The 18,449-nt window shown below is 34.1% G+C and overlaps 5 protein-coding genes and 1 non-coding gene across 7 annotated transcripts; 2 read left to right on the top strand and 4 right to left on the bottom strand.

The window, feature by feature from the left end:
- Positions 1-4,477: 4,477 nt before the first annotated feature.
- LOC106401644 (tryptophan synthase beta chain 1-like) lies at positions 4,478-8,079 on the bottom strand. Its single transcript, XM_048757995.1, has 5 exons — positions 7,702-8,079; positions 6,059-6,424; positions 5,083-5,516; positions 4,874-4,968; positions 4,478-4,774 (listed from the first exon to the last, which is right to left on the bottom strand). Exons 1-5 carry the CDS (start codon positions 8,077-8,079, stop codon positions 4,587-4,589), a joined length of 1,461 nt encoding a protein of 486 aa, XP_048613952.1. The 3' UTR covers positions 4,478-4,586.
- A 136-nt stretch (positions 8,080-8,215) lies between these two features.
- BNACNNG18020D lies at positions 8,216-12,406 on the bottom strand. The gene has a single exon (XM_048757997.1). The coding sequence runs from the start codon at positions 10,879-10,881 to the stop codon at positions 10,528-10,530; it is 354 nt and encodes a 117-aa protein (XP_048613954.1). The 5' UTR covers positions 10,882-12,406; the 3' UTR covers positions 8,216-10,527.
- TRNAL-UAG lies at positions 11,052-11,131 on the bottom strand. Its single transcript has one exon. It is a non-coding gene; the product is annotated as a tRNA-Leu (tRNA).
- A 2-nt stretch (positions 12,407-12,408) lies between the features above and the next one.
- On the top strand, positions 12,409-13,887 carry LOC106401646 (probable xyloglucan endotransglucosylase/hydrolase protein 8). Its single transcript, XM_013842191.3, has 4 exons — positions 12,409-12,684; positions 12,786-12,886; positions 12,977-13,179; positions 13,337-13,887. The coding sequence occupies exons 1-4, from the start codon at positions 12,498-12,500 to the stop codon at positions 13,743-13,745; spliced, it is 900 nt and encodes a 299-aa protein (XP_013697645.1). The 5' UTR covers positions 12,409-12,497; the 3' UTR covers positions 13,746-13,887.
- A 2,206-nt stretch (positions 13,888-16,093) lies between these two features.
- Positions 16,094-17,498, top strand: LOC106397681 (probable transcription factor At1g11510). Its single transcript, XM_013838301.3, has one exon. The coding sequence runs from the start codon at positions 16,160-16,162 to the stop codon at positions 17,357-17,359; it is 1,200 nt and encodes a 399-aa protein (XP_013693755.2). The 5' UTR covers positions 16,094-16,159; the 3' UTR covers positions 17,360-17,498.
- LOC106449030 (protein DESIGUAL 3-like) lies at positions 17,469-18,416 on the bottom strand. Of its 2 annotated transcripts, none has more exons than XM_013890836.3 (3): positions 18,174-18,416; positions 17,864-18,090; positions 17,469-17,769 (listed from the first exon to the last, which is right to left on the bottom strand). In XM_013890836.3, exons 1-3 carry the CDS (start codon positions 18,285-18,287, stop codon positions 17,550-17,552), a joined length of 561 nt encoding a protein of 186 aa, XP_013746290.2. In that variant the 5' UTR covers positions 18,288-18,416; the 3' UTR covers positions 17,469-17,549. The 2 variants fall into 2 exon arrangements, with proteins under 2 accessions (XP_013746290.2, XP_013746291.2); XM_013890837.3 differs by having other exon boundaries at positions 17,864-18,087.
- Positions 18,417-18,449: the final 33 nt, after the last annotated feature.

Below are 18,449 nucleotides of genomic sequence, written 5' to 3'. Positions count from 1 at the left end.
ATCATCCTTCTTCTGTTTCTTCAGACACTCGCTCTCGGTATGGTTGTTCTTCTTGCAGTAACCACACCACTTCTTGCCTCCTTGGCGCTTTGAGTTGTCTTGTGTAACACCAGAATTTATGTGTTTAACACGAGCATCGAATGCTCCTTCACTGGTGTTTTCTTCTCTTGCAGCCAGCCTTGCTTCATGAGCCTTCAAAATCCCGATCAACTATGCCATCTTTGTTGAAGTCAAATCGCTTGTTTGCTTCAACACACTGACTATGCTATCGAACTTGGCTGGGAGAGAGATGAGTATCTTCTATATGAGTTGAACATCTGTCTTCTGTTCACCATGATAAGTTAATTGATTTGCCAATTCAACTCTCTTATCCGTGAAGACTTTAATGTCTTCATTCTCATACATCTTCAGATTCTCGTACTCCCTTCGCAACGTTTGAAGTTTAATCAAACGAACTTGAGGAGAGCCTTCATACTCTTCCTTCAATGCATCCCACGCCTCTTTGGATGTTGATGCTGCTGCAATCCGTGAGAAGATATGATCCGATGCGGCAGTTTGCAAAATTTGCAAAGCCAATGTATCGTTCATCATTGCTTCTTCTCTAAGCGATCTTGCCCTTGCTGTTTCAGGGGTTTCATCCACTTGTGCTGGTGGGGCTCCTACGCCTTCTTCAACCACATACCATAACTTCCTGGTCATGAGAATGGTTGTCATCTTAATGCTCCAGAAGTCATACTTCTCTCCATCAAATATGGGGATTACTTGATTCTTCATCGTTTTGTGTGGTTCCGAAATCGTATGCCAAAATCCTCTAGCCTCCTTTTCTCCACGCCAAGTGTTTCTCTTACTAGTGCTTTCTTCTTTGTCCTCTCAAACGTAAAGCTCTGATACCATGTTAATCTTTTACCAACCGCTTGTGTTACACAACGATCACTGTGTGTTACACACGAGTTCGAGAGAAAGAATAAGATAGACGTTTCAGGCTTATAAACTTTTCTGAAAATACTTTTTGTATTATTGAGATTTTGTGATATGGTTTACAACAAATTATTGATCTTTATATAGAGATCGAATCATTACAAGTATGAGAGACACAACTCCTTATACTAAAGGACACAACATGAAGAGTTGCAACTCTTTGTGTAATAACATAAATAACTAACTTATGTAAATGTATTAAGGACAGATTAGATTATAGTTTAACATGCCTTACAATCAATCACATGTACATCTCGGAGATGATTAAGGAGCTTAAGACCAAAACATCGCCTGACATCTGTGGATGACTGCTTTTGCCTCTGCGGAGAAAGTTTATCTTAAGGTAAAAGGAAGCAAACTGGGTGACTTACAGCCTCCTCACCAATCTCTATGCTAAGACTCATAATCTCCAAACTTGCTTTGAAGGAGATGGTGAAGTTAGTCTCCAGGGTTGTTTATGCATCTCTCATAAGTCTATGCACGTCAACTTAGGGGATAAAGATGGAGTTGACTCAAACTGGAAGAAGATTTTAAGTCTTCTTTGAATGATGCAACCAAATAGTATAAGTCTAATCCTTGTGGAGTACATGAACAGAGAGGAGGAGACTCACCTGGGAGACAAGTTTTACGACCGAATGGTTGAGAAAGGGATAAACCTTAGCTATTCTCACATGGGATGTGTAAAGACATGGAGAAAGTGTTGGATTTTTTTTCGGGAAAGCCATTGACGCTGTCAAGAAGAAATGGACTGTGAATGTAAGGCTGCTTAAAGCTGTGTGCAAGGAACTCGAGGAGCAAGGAGATGTTAAAAGGAGCTGAGAAGCTTATGAGTATCCTCCAAAAGGTTGGTCATGTCAACACTTCTTTGGCACTCATAGTTGAAGAGAGGATGGCAAAGGACAACGTAGAGATGGATGAAGAGACTAAGGAGCTTATAAGACTAACAAGTCTAATGCCGGCGAGATAGATATATCAGTCCAAATAACAAACAAACACACATTTTTGGAGCGAATCCTTGAAAGCTTTTTTGCTATATTTAGAAAACAGAGATGAGTCTCGTTAACTCCCGAGTCCAGAGAAATTCAAATGCTTGTCTTGAATCACTAGTTTTCTGCTTGTAAGTTTTTCTCCTCTTTGTTTTGTCAATTTTAATGTTGCTAAAACCTCTTTTTTTTTGTATGTTGGTTTCTTTTCTCTATAGTTACTTCTCTATCGGGTTGACTAACTGAAAAAAACCTACTTCAACTCTTTTTGTTCGGTAGTTAAGCAAGCTTGTGTAAGCTTCAAAGACTTGTTCGCTTAGTCTACCATTTTAAGTTTTAACCATAAAGTAGAATCTTCTTAGGATTATGCCCCTGATTTTTTCAACTATTACAAAAATTGCTATTACTTTTTTGAACATTTTAAATGGTTTTAGACCACATTAATTGCACCAGTCAGAAACCAATTTACAAGCTCATTTCGACAGTAAAAAAAGCTGGGATTTTCAAGCCCATTTTGACTTTATTAGAAACTCAATCAGATTATAATCATTTTTACGTATACTTCAAAGATCTATACTAAAATTGATTTATGACATATATGCTATTTACATTGTATTACCACTTTGGCCACGCCAAAAATCTGAATATATATTTTTATTATTACTTTTCGTTTCTTTTTTTTTTGGTAAGACCGTCGAAGAAGTTGGATTACTTATGGGTGAGTTTCACGAATTTATATACCAAGGCTCATTTAAATACTTGATTTTTATTGACAAAAAAAATTAGAAAACCCATTTTAAAACAGTAAAACATAAAAAATGGATTCAAATTTTTGTTTGTATTTCTTTTAATCACATTTTAAAATATGCTACGAAAAGGATATTTGGGATTTAGTAGTTTACAATAAACTAAAAATATTAATACGAGGAACTCTTTTTAAAAAATAACTCTTCGGAATTACTTTGTATGACTATAAAACATCAATACTATTAAATAAAAAAAGTAGTTATTAAATAACACATAAGATTACAATTAACAAATATTTAATTTTTAAAAGAAACAAATCCCGTGTTTTTAAAATACGAGTCATTATATATATTATTATATTTATATCTCAATACATATCATCCTAAATATATAAAACAACAACTACACATATAACAAAAAAAACAATTATAAAAATATAAATGTTATAAATATAATATGTTATAAAATAATATATTTAAGAAATAGATAATCCCGCACTTTGAAAGCGCGGATCAAAATCTAGTTAAACAATATATTTTGATATATCGTAATATTAAGTAGGTGTCTAAATTTTCACCAAGTGTTATAGAAAATTATAGTTTTTTAAGCTGGTTGGTAAACTATATTTGGTTTGTTGTGCGAATCTTATTCTTTGTTTTATTTTAAATTTGAAGTGCATGGTTGAGATTGTAAAACTATAGTTGGCAGGCTGAAGAATTTTGTGGAAATATAATTAAAATTAAAAATATGGTTGGTATCTAAGTACGATAACATGTAGGTTTAATAGCTTGCTTATTGAATATTAGGATTAAAACATTAAATAACACTAAAGATTTGATAAATACTAAACAGAACATAAATATAATCTAAGAGAATACATATATAGTGTTTTGTAATTTATAATTTTTGTTTTTGTCTCATTATTTTTAAAATCTAAATTATAGAGAATATATAATGTTTGTTGGTTATTGTTGTTTTGTTGATCTTTTATGGGTTGTGATTGGTTATAATCATTTCAGTGCCATTGATTTTTTTTCCACAAATAGAATAATTGTTTAATTTCAAATCTAAATTTCTTAATTTGATTATTACTATATAAAAGATTTTGATCCAAAATCAACATCGCATAGAGAAAACTATGACAAAAAATAATTTAATATATTGATTACTAATATAAATACTGAAGTTTTATAATTTATAATATTAATTAAAATTAGTATTTAATTTAATAATTTAACTTTTTATAAAAATAAACTTTATAATTAAAAATGTTAGATATATATACATATATATATATGTATATATATTTTTTATTTTTTTTGTCATCATATGTATATATATTAGTCCGTGTAAAATGTAGAACATCAACTAAATATAGTTACTATTTATAAATTATATTATAGAAATTCAGTCACTCATTCGTTATTGGTTGATTTTCAATCTAGATAAATGTGCCGAAGCTTAAACATCTATCCCAAGGCCCAAGCACGTTAAAGTTCAAACTGAAATGTGCTTACCCACCGATTTATGAAGATGTGTGCTTGCTTACGCACATTGATTTGACGATACTTACGTACTTTCACTTTGGGCTTCTACGATAAAAGAGAAGACAGTACGTTGGTACATTTTGGACGGCTAAGTAGGTTCATAAAAAATTAGCATGTGCAATATTTCGTATACATGTCATTGTAATTCTGGATCTTATATATACTGCTTAGAAAATTAATATGAGTTAAGTAAATGAGGTCACTACTAACTAGTCGTTCAAAAAAAAAAACATAACGATTGATATATTATTATTTCATCCATAATGATGGTTGCAAACTGAATCTACACGATTTCACACAAGAGTCGAGCGTTTTGTGGCATCTTGGTAAGTCAACAAAGAGAAGAGGGCATGCCTCGTTGGATAAGAGTGTTTATATCTTTGTCGCCACGGCCACTGCAATTCACGACCACTTTGGCACCATCACGCAGAGTAGGAACAAGTTTTTCAAGGATCGCGAGCGCGTGAGACGTTTCCAATGCTGGGATTATTCCCTCTAATCTGCTCAATAGCATGCACGCTACAATCGACAAGATAGAAGATTGTTTTACGTAAATGTAAAATCTTGTTAGAATTATAAAGAAAACATCAGTAGTAAGTAACATTAATAGAGGGATACCTTGAATCGCTTCTTGGTCTGTTGCTGTGCAGAATTCGGCTCTTCCACTTTCTTTCAGAAAGCTAATCTCCGGGCCAACTCCGGGATACTCTAACCTACGTACCAATCAATAATATGTGAGGCTTAGTACTTAACATAACGTCCTCTCTTTGGTTTACAAAAAAAAAAAATTGGTTATAGAAAATAATAGCAATAATTTTCACACTTACCCTACTCCTATGGAGTGTGGTCTAAGTATCTGTCCTTGATCATCTTGCAGTAAATAGCTCATGGAGCCATGGTATACACCAACATCTCCAACGGCCAAAGTAGCTGAATGTTTCCCTGAATCCAGACCCAGCCCCGCGGCCTCGACCCCTACTAGCCGCACATCCTCATCCCTAACAAACTCATGGAACAAACCCAATGCATTTGAGCCACTCCCCACACAAGCCACCAACACATCAGGCTTACCACCCCATAGCTGTTTCGCTTGCCTTCTCGTCTCTTTCCCTATCACGGACTGAAACTCTCGTACCATTACCGGACTCGGGTGAGGTCCTACGACCGTCCCCGGTAAGTAGTATGTGGTTTCTAGTTTTCCAACCCAATTTCGAATCGCCTCTGAACTCGCATCTTGAAATGTTCCTTGTACTGATTTCACCTATTAAAATCAGTTTAATATACAAAATTTTATGTTAAGTAGATGAATATTGCGTTGTATCTAGAAATATTATGGGCAATTATCTCGGTAACTATTTTTAAGTTTTTGTCACAAAATAGCTCTAAAAAAATAAAATGACCAAAATAGTCCTTTTTGTTTTGAAAATTTTAATATTTACTTTTTATTTTAAAAAATTGAAACTCTATCCCCAAAACTCCACCCCTTAGCTCTAAACCCTAACTTTAGATTAGTTAACCCTAGGGTAAAAATACATTTTTATCATTTAATAAAACTTATTTTGGTCATTTTTTTCATTGAAAGCTATTTTGTGACAAAAACTTTTAAAAAAAACTATCTTAGGGAATTTCTCAAATATTATTCATAAAAAAAGATCTTATATATTCATAAAATCAAAGAAAAACCAGGTTTATTTTTTGGGGGATAAATAAGCAAAATTTGTGTTGCAAAACCGAATCCAGATAGGTTCAGCACTTCAGCTAGGTTGATTAAGAGTCTAATTATATAGTAATTACTAGTTTTACCTGAGCACCAAGCAGTTTCATGGAAAGAACATTAGAGGATTGTTTCTCTATATCTGTGGTTCCCATGAAAACAGTACATTCCAGGGAGAGCTTTGCACAAGCAGCCGCGGTGGCGACCCCATGTTGTCCGGATCCTGTGGCCGCCACCACACGGCTGCAACCAAGCCGCCTGGCAATCATAGCTTGAGCGAGAGCATTGTTGATTTTGTGGGACCCACCATGGCATAGATCTTCCCTTTTCAGGTAGATCTCGGGTCCATCTCCGGTGGTTCGAGCTATGTTCTTGTAGTGTTGTGTTAAACGTTCGGCGAAGTAGAGAGGCGTTTCTCTTCCTACGTAGTCTCTTAACGCTGCGGTAAACTCCACCTGATTACAATTAAAAGAACACATAAGAAAAACATTGCATTGGTTAATTATCATGTTAGTTAGATATATTATTATGTTTATGCTATAAATAAATAGAAATTAACATGATCTATTATTTGGTATACGGAATATGTGTCGGCTATTTAATTAGTAGAGATGACGTCCGCACGGGTTTTTTTTGGAATGTTTGATATGGGTACAGTACTAATCCTAAGTGCCAACAGGAAGGTTTTCCAGTCATCTTGTGTTTTTGGTCCAATGTGCCAGCTGATTTCGAATCTATAATTTTTTTTTCTCTATGATTATATTTTCTAGGTTATGTAAATAAATCTATGTTTTTGTTCTCATTTTTTACCCATTAATGTATGTCCCCTACTCCCCTTAAAGAAAAATACAAATCCGTTAAGGATTTTAAGTGTGCAATCTATACTATTAAAACAGGATCCTATTGTTCTTTTTACCTTAGCCTGCTTTTTTTTTACTAACATTGCATGTTTCATTAAGGGCAATCAAGTAATATTAATAACACATCTATATTGGGCTATTTTTTCGGATCCAGCCCACTGTCCACATCAGATCTCTCTTGGGCCATTTGGGCCGACTAAGAAATCAGATCTAATTCTCACATTTTTTTTTGGGCCTTTGAGTCCAAGTTCAAATAATTTTTTTTCAACCATTCTTAATTATTTTTTTTCTTTTTTAAATATAATTTAAGCATTCATAAAAAAAATTGATTTTTTCATTGAAAATTATAAATCTTTATTAACAGTATATAATTATTTTTATTAGAAATATTAACCACATAATAAAATTAATTTATCAAAGTTATACCAACTTAATTCATTAAAAAAGTAAAGTTTAATTTTTTAAACATAAACAGTCATTTAAAATGAAACACGATAAAGAAAGATAAAAAGTTTAAGTCTTTTATAAAATAAAACACAAATATATGAAATATGACATTTACTAAATATTTGTCAATTTAAAAAAATAATAATAAACCCGCGTTTTGAAAACTTTTTTTTTGACTAGTCGCAAAATACATATAATAAACTTTTTTTTTGTGCAGTATCCATACTGACTGTATTATATATATCCATACGATCAATAGCATGCATGATTTGTATCATTTCTCGATCGATCCCAGTGACCTGGTTAACTTATATGATGCAAAAACAATGATCTTAAATGAAATAGAGTTGCTTACTTACGCATTAAAAGGACCTTTAAAAAAAATATAGGTTAAGCTTGATAAATATATTCGAGAAAAGGCCAACCTGAAATTCATGATCGCTCAAAACAAAATTGAACTCGTCTTCAAGATCTCTCAGGCAAGACATCAATGTCTCCGGTACAAACTTTCCACCGAACTTTCCGAATCTACCGTTACTGTCGCCACGAAGAAACGGGTTCTCGTCGGTTCTTGCTGGGACATAACCCAAAAACGGACCACTCGTACGGCTGAGTACGTTGCTTACACGGTGGTGACTTATTATGGGAAATCCACAAACAACAGTGTTTATCATACGGTGGTTTCTTACCGGAAACCTAGGAAGTGGCTGCCCTCGTACCTGGAATATTTTAGTTGACGACATGTTTCGATTTTTTTTTTTTTTTGAAACACTGATTATTTGTGATTTTTCCTTGCCAAACATTTGTGCTGACGAGTTGTCTTTTTTATAGTATCTGTTTGTTATCGATTTGAATTTATACATGTTTAACATATGTTGTGTTCCATATTTCCACTTGTACTCTACTCTCCTCTTGTTTTTTTTTTTACATCAAAAGTCCATATTTTATTAAGTAACTACTAAGAGGTTGGCCTCAGGAGCCATCCTGATTGAAAGCTGAGAGTCTACATGAAAAAATGAGAAACCTCGAGAATGAACTCCTTTTGCAAGGCTATCGGCGTAGAAGTTTAGGAAACGAGGAATAAAAGATATAGAGCAAAAAAATAAACATAGAACGAATAAGATGAAATTCATCAAATTCAATCAACAAGGATGGCCAATTGTCTTCTTCGTCTTCTCTGAAGAGATGGACAAGTTGGAAACAGTCCGTCTTGAATGTCATCGCTATATTGTTCAACTGAATAGAAGATTTCATGGTCCACAACAGAGTTTGAAACTCCGTGTGTAGGGGTTAAGAGCACCATTAATCTAAGTGTTTATGGGAAGTGCTTAACAAAAAAATATAATAGTGGGTGGGTCCTAGGGTGGCGGTCCGCATTGGTCTATTTTTTAATTTTTTTTTAATCTGGAAAAACAAAAAATTTAAGAATTCCATTATAGGTTGTTAGGTTAAGACTCTTAACACGTAGAGAATGAAACTCTCCTCTTGTTTTTAAAGAAACATAACTCAAACATTAGCAAAATTAAACTTTTAACGGGATATATGCAAATAACAAATGCTTGAACAAATAATTTATGTTCTTTTCAATCATTGTGCGTTTTAATGTTAAAAACGTAGTAAATGACAACGACAAGCACTTTCTCCTGTCGGATTAGAAAACAATATTAATAAGAGGTTGTAAATGCACAAGGGCCTGAGGCACCGTGCCTTAAAGATAAGAGTTTAGACTTTTCTTCCCACGTTTAAACAGTGTCGCAAGATGCTGACATGACATATATATTATATATACACGTATTCCCTACCATGTAAATCGAAACTAAAAAGAAACATTATCTGTTTTTCTTAATATAAACTAAAATAATTTTTATCTCAAAGAATGGCAGCAAAAGGTAGTTTGTGAAAGGCTGAAAGCATAAAGTAAATCCATATATTAGTTGCAAAAAAAAAGTAAATTCATATATTTATATATCACATAGAATATAAAAGAAAGCCATGTCGTCAAAGATTTATCCAAATTTTGTCCAAAAGAAAAAAAAAATGATAAATAGAAGCTTGAGTGTAAGTGAATAGTGAATTTAGGAAAAGCTTCTGACGTGACGTACTCGAGTTACACTCAATTCGCGTATGGTTGTGAGTAAAAATTTGGGCTTATCTGTGGAATAACCATAAAAATGGGGAACTTAGATTTGTATTAAAAAGTTAGAGAGATAGAAAGAGAAAAGAAAAGAGAGGGTGGAGTTTTGGTTATTTAGTGAATTATTATTTTTTGGTGTCATTTGAACTAATTTCCCTAAAAATTTCTGTATCCTTTTTATTTGCTCATCAATTCGCGTATTCACTAACATATATTTTTTTTTTGGCTCAATTACAATTTCCGTTAACCAAGTGGAAAATACATGATTGTTAACCTTTAGAAACATTAAATCACAATACAATAGAGTCAACTAGTATCATCTAGAAACACATAGATGGATCTTACGCTATCCTAACGATACCCATTCACTAACATATGCTTTGAGTGTCCAAAGGTGAGTTGTTTACCAAAAAAAAGTTTAAGGTGAGATTTATTTAGAGCACTAAACTTTGGTTTCGAAACCATGTAGAACTGATGTAGTCAGGTAGAAAAAAAAATATAGAAAGGAAAGATCCTGTTAAAAGAAAAAAAAAAGGAAAATTTTTGCCTCACCCGAAAAGTCTCGAGTTAAGTTTTGAGTGGACAGGCCCAAGACGGAGGGCACAGCTTTTGATTCATTTCCCTAGCCCTAACTATAACCATAATGTTGTTGTTATAGCTTAATTAAGTTTATAACTTTGTACTGATCGATAAATTTTCAAAAAAAAAGTATCTGTTTAATTGGTTAGACAATTATGAACCGTGGCCATTTATATTTTTGTTTCTTTAATTTTATTTTAAAACAACATATACTAAATTATATAATATAATTTTATATAAACATTTTTAATCTCGAATATAGAATCAATCTGAATGTAATCAACAAATTATTTTGAGTTTATTTTATTTAGAACAAATTTTAATTATGGTTTAAAATATTATTTTACAACTATATATATCTGAAATAAGCAATTTGATATAAGAATATTATATTTGAAATCACAGTTCTAACTAAAATGACAAAATAAAACTATTAAAACAAATATTTACTTTCTGTATATATAAACTAATAAATGAATTTTAATTTCATAAACATATCAAAATTAAATTTCCAGTTATAAAGATGCTAAATATTTTTCTATGCAATGACCATATCGACTCCTTGATCGGTGGCTGAAAGTCCAGTGCCTCTACCTTGAAGCTGAACACAACCCGCTTGACATGCACCATCACAAATCTCTTGCGTTGCCTCGGTCACTTTCATGCATATTGGCATACATTCTCTGTGGCACAACGGCAATACTTTTTTTCCTAATAGTGCTTCTTGTCCAGCCACAATCCTCGTCCATGACAAAACGGTAATTATCATCAAACTCAGGGTGGCTAAGTTTCTGCTCTGACTCTTCATCTTTTTGATCTGTACGTGAAAATATTTGATCAGAGATTGAGGAAGAAATGGTTGCTTGGTAGACAAGGAAAGGATCTTGAACATAAGGGGATGGTCAAGATTCAAAAGATAGTCATGGCTTCATATGTGTTCGCTTTTTCCGTGAACAAACATTCACTATTCTGTTCAAAATTAAGCGATTTTATTGGTGCAAGAAAATAGAAACCTTCTCGACAAGATAGAGGGTTCACATTGCAAAAGATCAATAAATAAATTGACAGCTGTGGGATTTGAACCCACGCCCTTTCGGACCAGAGCCTAAATCTGGCGCCTTAGACCACTCGGCCAAACTGTCGTTGTGTTTGATATCCCAACATACATATTATGATTTTGTGTTCCTAAGCTTTGACTTCTCTATTAGGACCGACGACATGCATCATATACAAGATGAAACATAGGAGAAACCATTTGTAGCAAATAGGTAAATTCATACACGGATTATAAAAAATATGAAGGAATTTCGTACGTATATGGTCATTCAAATAAATTAATTCTCACACAAGTAAAGTATAAAATATTATAGACTTATATACTCACTATGGTGACGAGACCATACATATTTGTTAAAAAAAAAACTCTCTCTACATAACTTATTACAATAGTATAATGTTGTTTTATGATCTTAATGGTCTGTTATGGCATATACATAGAGTAAGAAGGTAGAGTTGCATTTGTTTATATCATTATCTGCCTATCTTAGATCTAAAACATTCAAATCCATACAAAAAAATAGTTTTTTATGTAAAATGTAAAGAATATAAACCGGATAGTGGGAGAGACAGTCCAATATACTAATCTTTGACAGCCTAATAAAGTAGTAAATCGAGGTGTATTATTTATCCGATTTCTTTTTTTCGTAACGTGCTTGTTTCACGTGCTTTGTCTAGGGCTATATCAAGAGATGAGATAATTGGAGGCAAACTCTTTTGTTGAACAGAATATTATGGTCCGAAGCATATTTAGGATTATCACATACGTTTACTATTATTTAGTTAAATACTACGTATTGTTCGTGTTTATCCGGTTAATTTCTGTAACGAACATGGTTTTCAGGAAAATATACAATCAGATTTGAAAATACATGGTTAACTTTGCGCATTGATTCAATTTTCATGAAATATAGTTGACAAACAAACAAAAAAAGACCAAAGAATTAAATAAAGTTTCTGTCTTCTTGCTTTTACATGAACATTTCCACTTGGTGGCAGCCTGGCAGTCCAATTATTCTCCATGTTCTGTTAATTTCACAGAACACCCCAGCTCAATCATTCATCAAATATTGACTAATCTCACTTGTCAACTTACTGAGTAAACCGGTCGGTGATGAAGAATCTAAACCGAGTTATAAAGCAAACTGTTTCCACTTTACAGTAAGTAATCATTGCGTTTAATTTAACTTCTTTTTTTTAACTAATCTTTTATTTATACCTTCATTAACAAAGTTATAGAATAATATTTCACAAACCGTATCCAAAGTCCTACCCCAAAAATATTAGTAGTATAAAACTAAGAAGAATTATTAGTGGTCAGAACAGTAAATTTTCGGTCTTTAAATTAAAGCAATAAAGCTCCATCGTCTTCTCACTCACGGAACTCTGAACTCACGTTCTCCCTCTCTTTCTCTCTCTCTCTCTTCGAAAATTCGAAGCTGAGACAACAAAATGGAGACGCGATGTTCTTCCATGGCGGCTGTGTTCTTTTTCGTGGCGGCTCTAATGGCGTCTTCCTCAACCTCAGCAGTACCGACACAGTCGTTCGAAGAAAACTTCAATATAATGTGGTCTGAAAACCACTTCACGACTTCCGAGGATGGACAGATCTGGAATCTCGCCTTAGACAACGATACCGGTACGTTCGGATCCAATAGCCAGGAATCTCCTGTTTAAAGATTAGTGTTGCGCGCAGTCTTCTTAAACTCTGGATTCATTTATTTGAGTTTCTTCAAACAGGATGTGGATTTCAGACAAAGCACATGTACAGATTCGGATGGTTCAGTATGAAGCTAAAGCTCGTCGGCGGCGACTCAGCCGGCGTCGTCACCGCTTACTACGTGAGCTCTTGTTTTATTTTAATTTTCAATCTTGGAAGGATAATATATTTCATTTTGTATAATTAATTCTCTTTTTTTATTTATGAGCAGATGTGTTCGGAGAATGGAGCCGGACCGGAGAGAGACGAGATAGATTTCGAATTTCTAGGGAACCGAACCGGAGAACCGTACATCATTCAGACCAATGTGTTTAAGAACGGAACCGGGAATCGCGAGATGCGACATTCCCTCTGGTTCGACCCAACCAAGGACTACCACACCTACTCAATTCTTTGGAATAACCACCAGCTCGTGTAAGTCCTCTCTTGATCTCAAAACCGAAATTGATCAAAAAGCTAGCTTACATTAACAAAATCGAACCAGATCAAATTGAATCGAATTGGTTAATCAGCGCTTAATTTTATCGACTGGTACAATATGTAATCCGGTTAAACTCAATGCAAATCACAGGTTTTTCGTGGATAGAGTACCGATTCGAGTGTACAAGAACAGCGACAAGGTACCAAACAACGATTTCTTCCCGAACCAGAAGCCGATGTACTTGTTTTCCAGCATCTGGAACGCCGACGACTGGGCGACACGTGGCGGTCTCGAGAAGACCGACTGGAAAAAAGCTCCATTCGTCTCTTCCTACAAGGACTTCGCCGTTGAAGGCTGCCGTTGGAAGGATCCGTTCCCTGCTTGCGTCTCCACCACAACGGAGAACTGGTGGGACCAGTACGACGCATGGCACTTGTCAAAGACACAGAAGATGGACTATGCGTGGGTGCAACGTAACCTTGTCGTATACGATTATTGCAAGGACCGTGAGAGATTCCCTAAAATGCCTTGGGAGTGTTCCATTAGCCCTTGGGCTTAAGCTCAATTTTTGGTCTTTCGTCTTAAGCATTAAGTTGAAATGGTTGCTGTAATAATTTTGTACGTTTTTTTTTCTTCTTCTTCTTCATTTCATTTCTTATTGATTGTATCATCTGTTATTTAATTAATTATTTAGTCGGCTATGTCTCGTAACTTTGCACTATAATATTTTTTCAACTGATGAGCACTATATATTCATTAAATATAATTGATTTTGCCGACAAAAAAATAAACTAATTTTGTTTGGCAATTTGCATATCAATTCTGGTTTGGGGTATTCAATTTGAGTTAGATACATGATGGTGGGAGCAAAGAATATATAACTCATCTACACATTTTTTAATAAAAAGTTGCATTGTCATCCTTAGCTTTCTGTATCATCAAATTATCTTTAATTAGTTTAATCCGTGACAATTATCTTGTTTTTAAACGTGAGTTGATTCCTTTGTGTTTCATTTTCCCATATTAGGATTTTTTTTGACATCGAATGCACTATAGTTTGATGAAAATGTAGAATAATATCTAAAATAGCTAGTTTTAGAAAGAAGAAAATCCCAACAATAAAGGTAAACAAAACGATAGTGAGTGTCTGAAAAATTGGTCAAACTTCTCGACAGAATTGAATGGGTTTGCGAAATTGAAACCGAGTTTTTATGAGTTTTCTATTTGTTACACCAAAAACGGTAATTCAATGGTGAGCTTTTTTTACTTAAAATCTACTACAACATTCTATAAGATAAAAACTATTAATTATTTTTATGGTTATTGAAATCAATTGTATTTTGAATAATATAATAGTGCATTTGATGTCAAAAAAATCCTAATAAATCTTGAAAATGTTAAATCACATTAATGGACTCAGAAAATAAAAAGATTATTTGTTCAATAATAAGATGTGTTTAGGTAAGAGCATCTCCAATGGTGTTTTATTTTTCACTTTTTACTTCATTTTCTACTTCATTGGTGTTTCATTTTTTTCTTTATTTTTTGAAGAATTGGACAGTATTTCTTCAAATTTTCTTTATTTTTTTGAAGATACACTTTTTTAATTACAGATTGGTCCCTCAACTTTAATTTGTTCTTAGTTTTTACTTAAATAAACTATAAGAACTAATACTACCAACTTACTTTTAAAGTTTTTATTATTATTTTTATTCAATCAATTAAAAATATTAAATATACTAGAAACATGTTTTTTTACTAATATTTAGATGAATAACAATTACATAAATAATATAAAAACTGAAAGACTTGATAAACATCAATCTAAATATAAAAAAAACTTAGCACATCACTTAATAATCTTGGTAAATCATTTCCAGCTCCACTAAGATTGTTAAAATATTGTCCAAATGAAGTGGTTGCTTGAGAAGGCTGTTGAGCTTGTTGTTGTTCACTCCTTTCTACTAAAATTCAATTTTGCTCAGATTGAATGTATGCACGAACGTTAGGATCTTGTATGGAGTTCAAATCACGAGCCAGTGGGTTCAAAGAAGAAATATATTGCTACACAACAAGAAGCATGTCGAAAAGATGTGGAACGTGCCTTTGGAGTTCTTCAATCACGCTTTGCAATTGTGAAAGGACCAGCTCGTTTTTGGAAAAAAGATGTGCTACATGACATAATGACTACATGTATAATTATACATAACATGATAATTGAAGATGAGCGTGATCTTGATGCTCCAATTGAAGTTGGTAGAGAATTTCCAGTTATAGAGGTTGATATCGAAGAGCATGATAATATTCGTTTTCAAGAATTTTTGGCTCGATTTAGAAGAATTAAAGATCAAGTAGCTCATTTCACTCTTCGTAACAATTTAATTGATCACATGTGAGAAAAATATACATCTCATACTTCCTTATAAAATGTAGTGTTCTTTTGTTATTTATTTATGCTATGTGTACTAATTATATTGTGTGATAATGTTTATTTAATATTAATTAGCAATTGTGGTGAAATATTGTTAAAATAAAATATTTGGGTAAAATTAGTAAACTACCAAAAGTAAAAGATGTTTTTGATAAATAATGATAAAAACAGAAAAAAAATATATTTGGAATATTCCTTTTTGAAAAAAAAATGAAGCGAACCATTGGAAAACATGCTTCTTCATTTTTTGAAGAAAAAAATGAAGTTTACCATTGGAGATACTCTAAAAATGCAAATTTAAAAAAATACTATTACATTTTTATTTTACAGTATAACCACCATTTAACGTTAAATATAAAATATTTAACCAATTATCAAATAAATTTAATATTTGCATATAAAATTGTAAAACATTTTATAAATTGAAAAAAATAAAATAAATCATCGTATATAAAGTGAGGAAGTGGTGGTGAAACCGAAACCTTAGTTTCAACTTTCAACCTCTTTTTAAGTCCCAAAGACAAAAACCCTAAAGAGTTTTGATGTCAGGGAAACGTTTCAATCCGTTGGAAGATCCGCCGAGCGCATCATCAAGCGACGAAGATGACCAAGTAAAAACGACTTCACTCCCAGGAAACTCTTCTTCGGAAGACGAAACCGACGATGAGTCCTCTAAAAACCCATCCTCGAACAAACCAGAGTCTGCTCCTGAGAAGCAGCAGGTCTCCAATTCCGATTCTGGGTCTGATGAAGAAACCGATTCCGATTCTCAAACCGTTCGGGTCAAGAAGAACCCAGGATCATCCTCGGATGCTAAATCCATCGCAGGAACGAAGGATTCAGCTGTGGTGAAGAATCATGATTCCAAAAAGGTGAAACCTTTAACAAAGAAGCGTTCTTTGAGTGAGACAGATGGAGCAGCAGCAGCAGCCTCGAAGGAAGCCAAGAAGGTCAAGAGTGGTGGTTCAGGAGAAGAGGCCAAGAAGACCTATTTCCAGCGAGTTTGGAGTGAGGAAGATGAGATTGCTGTTTTACAAGGTCTTATTGATTACAGAAACGATACAGGGGCAAGTCCTTATGATGACACAAACGCTTTTTATCTGTCTGTGAAGAAATCTATTAGCTTTGATGTTAGTAAAACCCAAGTCATAAAGAAGATTTGGGGTTTGAAGACTAAGTACGAGAACAATCTTGTCAAAGAGGAGCTGACATTTTCTAAACCTCATGATCGCAAGGCCTTTGATTTGTCCAAGTTTGTTTGGGGAGCTGATGCGGCGGCTTTGGATTCAGCTGTCAAGTCCAATGGGAAGTCTAAGAAGAGCAGTAAGTCTAAAGTCGAGCCCGAGAAGGTGGCTTTGGATTCAGCTAATGGGAAGTCGAAGAAGAGTAGTAAGTCGTCGTCGAAGAAAGTTGAGCCTGAGAAGCAAGAGCTAGCTTCTTCTTCTTCGCCCAATGGTAAAAGCTGTGAAGAAGAGGCGATGACTAATAAAGGAGAAGCATCGAGTGTTGTGGAAGTGGATGCGTTTGATAAGTCTGTTCTTGTTAAGGCACTAGCGCGTTTTGGTGTGGATGATCTCTCTGCTCAGCGAGGTTGGAGTAGGCTTGCCTTGGAGGATAAGAAGAGATTCGAGGAGGAGTGGAAAACGTTGCAGCTTAGGGAGCTTGAGTTTTATTCCAAGAAGAGTGGTTTCATTCATGAGGTGATTACAAAGATGGCTGAATCATTTCCACCAAACCCTTAAGACATATATGTTTTTTGTTCTGTCTCTTTTGCATTGAACTCTGGCCTTTTTGTGTTTTGTCCTTTCTATTGATTCTTTAAGAGTTCATTGTGGAATATTTGCGGATTTATTAATATCAAAGATTCAAGTTTTTAACTAACTGTTTAAATTTTATGTTGTTAATCTGATACAATCAAGAAACATAGTCGTGTTATGGGCGGCTTGTATTTGCTGGCTGCACATTCTCTTTGTCTTCTTTCTTAGCAGCAATGGCTGAAACATAATATCCTGAAGTCACGAGTCCATGTCCTAGACAAAATATGCCTCCAACGAGAAAGAACCAACGATGAGGCAAGCTGCAGAATCTATTCGATCTCGAGTTGGCCAATGTTGCTAACATCAGCGTTGAGTAGCTGACAGCAAAGAAGATCCTAAGACACAAAGGTATGTCAAAAGAATCTCAAGTAAGTCTTTTGAAAATTCAAACTTTGTGTTGAATGGGTTTTTAAAATCTTTTGCATTTACCAGGAGATAACAAGGAGAGCTACTGCGAGAATCTTGTTGGCCGTTGCTCTCGTGAAATCTTGCTTAGAGCGAATGTACGTGCAGCCACCAAGCACATTGGCTGTGACATGGACGATAGACAGTAGCACCATTGCAGCTACTCCCTCAGAAAAAGCTCCAGAGCTTGGGCTTCTTCCACATCCTGTATGTCTTGGATGTTGTTGACGAGCATGATGATGTTGCTGCTGCTGTTTTTGCAAAGGAGAAACATCAACAAACACAAGAAATGAAAATAAATTCATTTGTACTATTGGTATAAAAAATTCGAAACCTTGCTCTGAGCAATCTCGGCTTCTATCCCGAGGACTGCAGCTGTAATGTCTGCACATATGACCAGAACAGAAACCAAGAAGCCAAGTTCGCTTTCCATCTCTTTCTTATTCATAATTCACATATTTTTTATTCTTGATTCACTCTATTTATTTCCATTGTTAGCATGAAAGTTTTAAGGAAGAGGAAAGAATAAGTAAACAAACAGCATCAGATTACTTTCCTAAGCCTCCCGCTCATTACAAGACAACAGAGAGATTCGGTTTTGGTCTCACCA

This window comes from Brassica napus, chromosome C5 (assembly GCF_020379485.1).
Source record: "Brassica napus cultivar Da-Ae chromosome C5, Da-Ae, whole genome shotgun sequence".
NCBI classification, from domain to species: Eukaryota; Viridiplantae; Streptophyta; class Magnoliopsida; order Brassicales; family Brassicaceae; genus Brassica; species Brassica napus.
The sequence above is the reverse complement of the archived record's forward strand: the minus strand, read 5'-3'. Positions and strand labels throughout refer to the sequence as shown.

Coding starts and splice junctions, on each gene's coding strand:
- LOC106401646 (XM_013842191.3), top strand. CDS start 12,498: ATGGAGACGCGATGTTCTTCCATGGCGGCTGTGTTCTTTTTCGTGGCG. Junction 12,685..12,785: donor CGCCTTAGACAACGATACCG/GTACGTTCGGAT, acceptor TTCTTCAAACAG/GATGTGGATTTCAGACAAAG. Junction 12,887..12,976: donor GCGTCGTCACCGCTTACTAC/GTGAGCTCTTGT, acceptor ATTTATGAGCAG/ATGTGTTCGGAGAATGGAGC.
- BNACNNG18020D (XM_048757997.1), bottom strand. CDS start 10,881: ATGTTCAAGATCCTTTCCTTGTCTACCAAGCAACCATTTCTTCCTCAA.
- LOC106401644 (XM_048757995.1), bottom strand. CDS start 8,079: ATGTTTGGCAAGGAAAAATCACAAATAATCAGTGTTTCAAAAAAAAAA. Junction 5,517..6,058: donor TGAAACTGCTTGGTGCTCAG/GTAAAACTAGTA, acceptor TGATTTTAATAG/GTGAAATCAGTACAAGGAAC. Junction 4,969..5,082: donor CCACACTCCATAGGAGTAGG/GTAAGTGTGAAA, acceptor ATTGGTACGTAG/GTTAGAGTATCCCGGAGTTG.
- LOC106397681 (XM_013838301.3), top strand. CDS start 16,160: ATGTCAGGGAAACGTTTCAATCCGTTGGAAGATCCGCCGAGCGCATCA.
- LOC106449030 (XM_013890836.3), bottom strand. CDS start 18,287: ATGAATAAGAAAGAGATGGAAAGCGAACTTGGCTTCTTGGTTTCTGTT. Junction 18,091..18,173: donor CCGAGATTGCTCAGAGCAAG/GTTTCGAATTTT, acceptor TTGCAAAAACAG/CAGCAGCAACATCATCATGC. Junction 17,770..17,863: donor GCTCTCCTTGTTATCTCCTG/GTAAATGCAAAA, acceptor TTTGTGTCTTAG/GATCTTCTTTGCTGTCAGCT.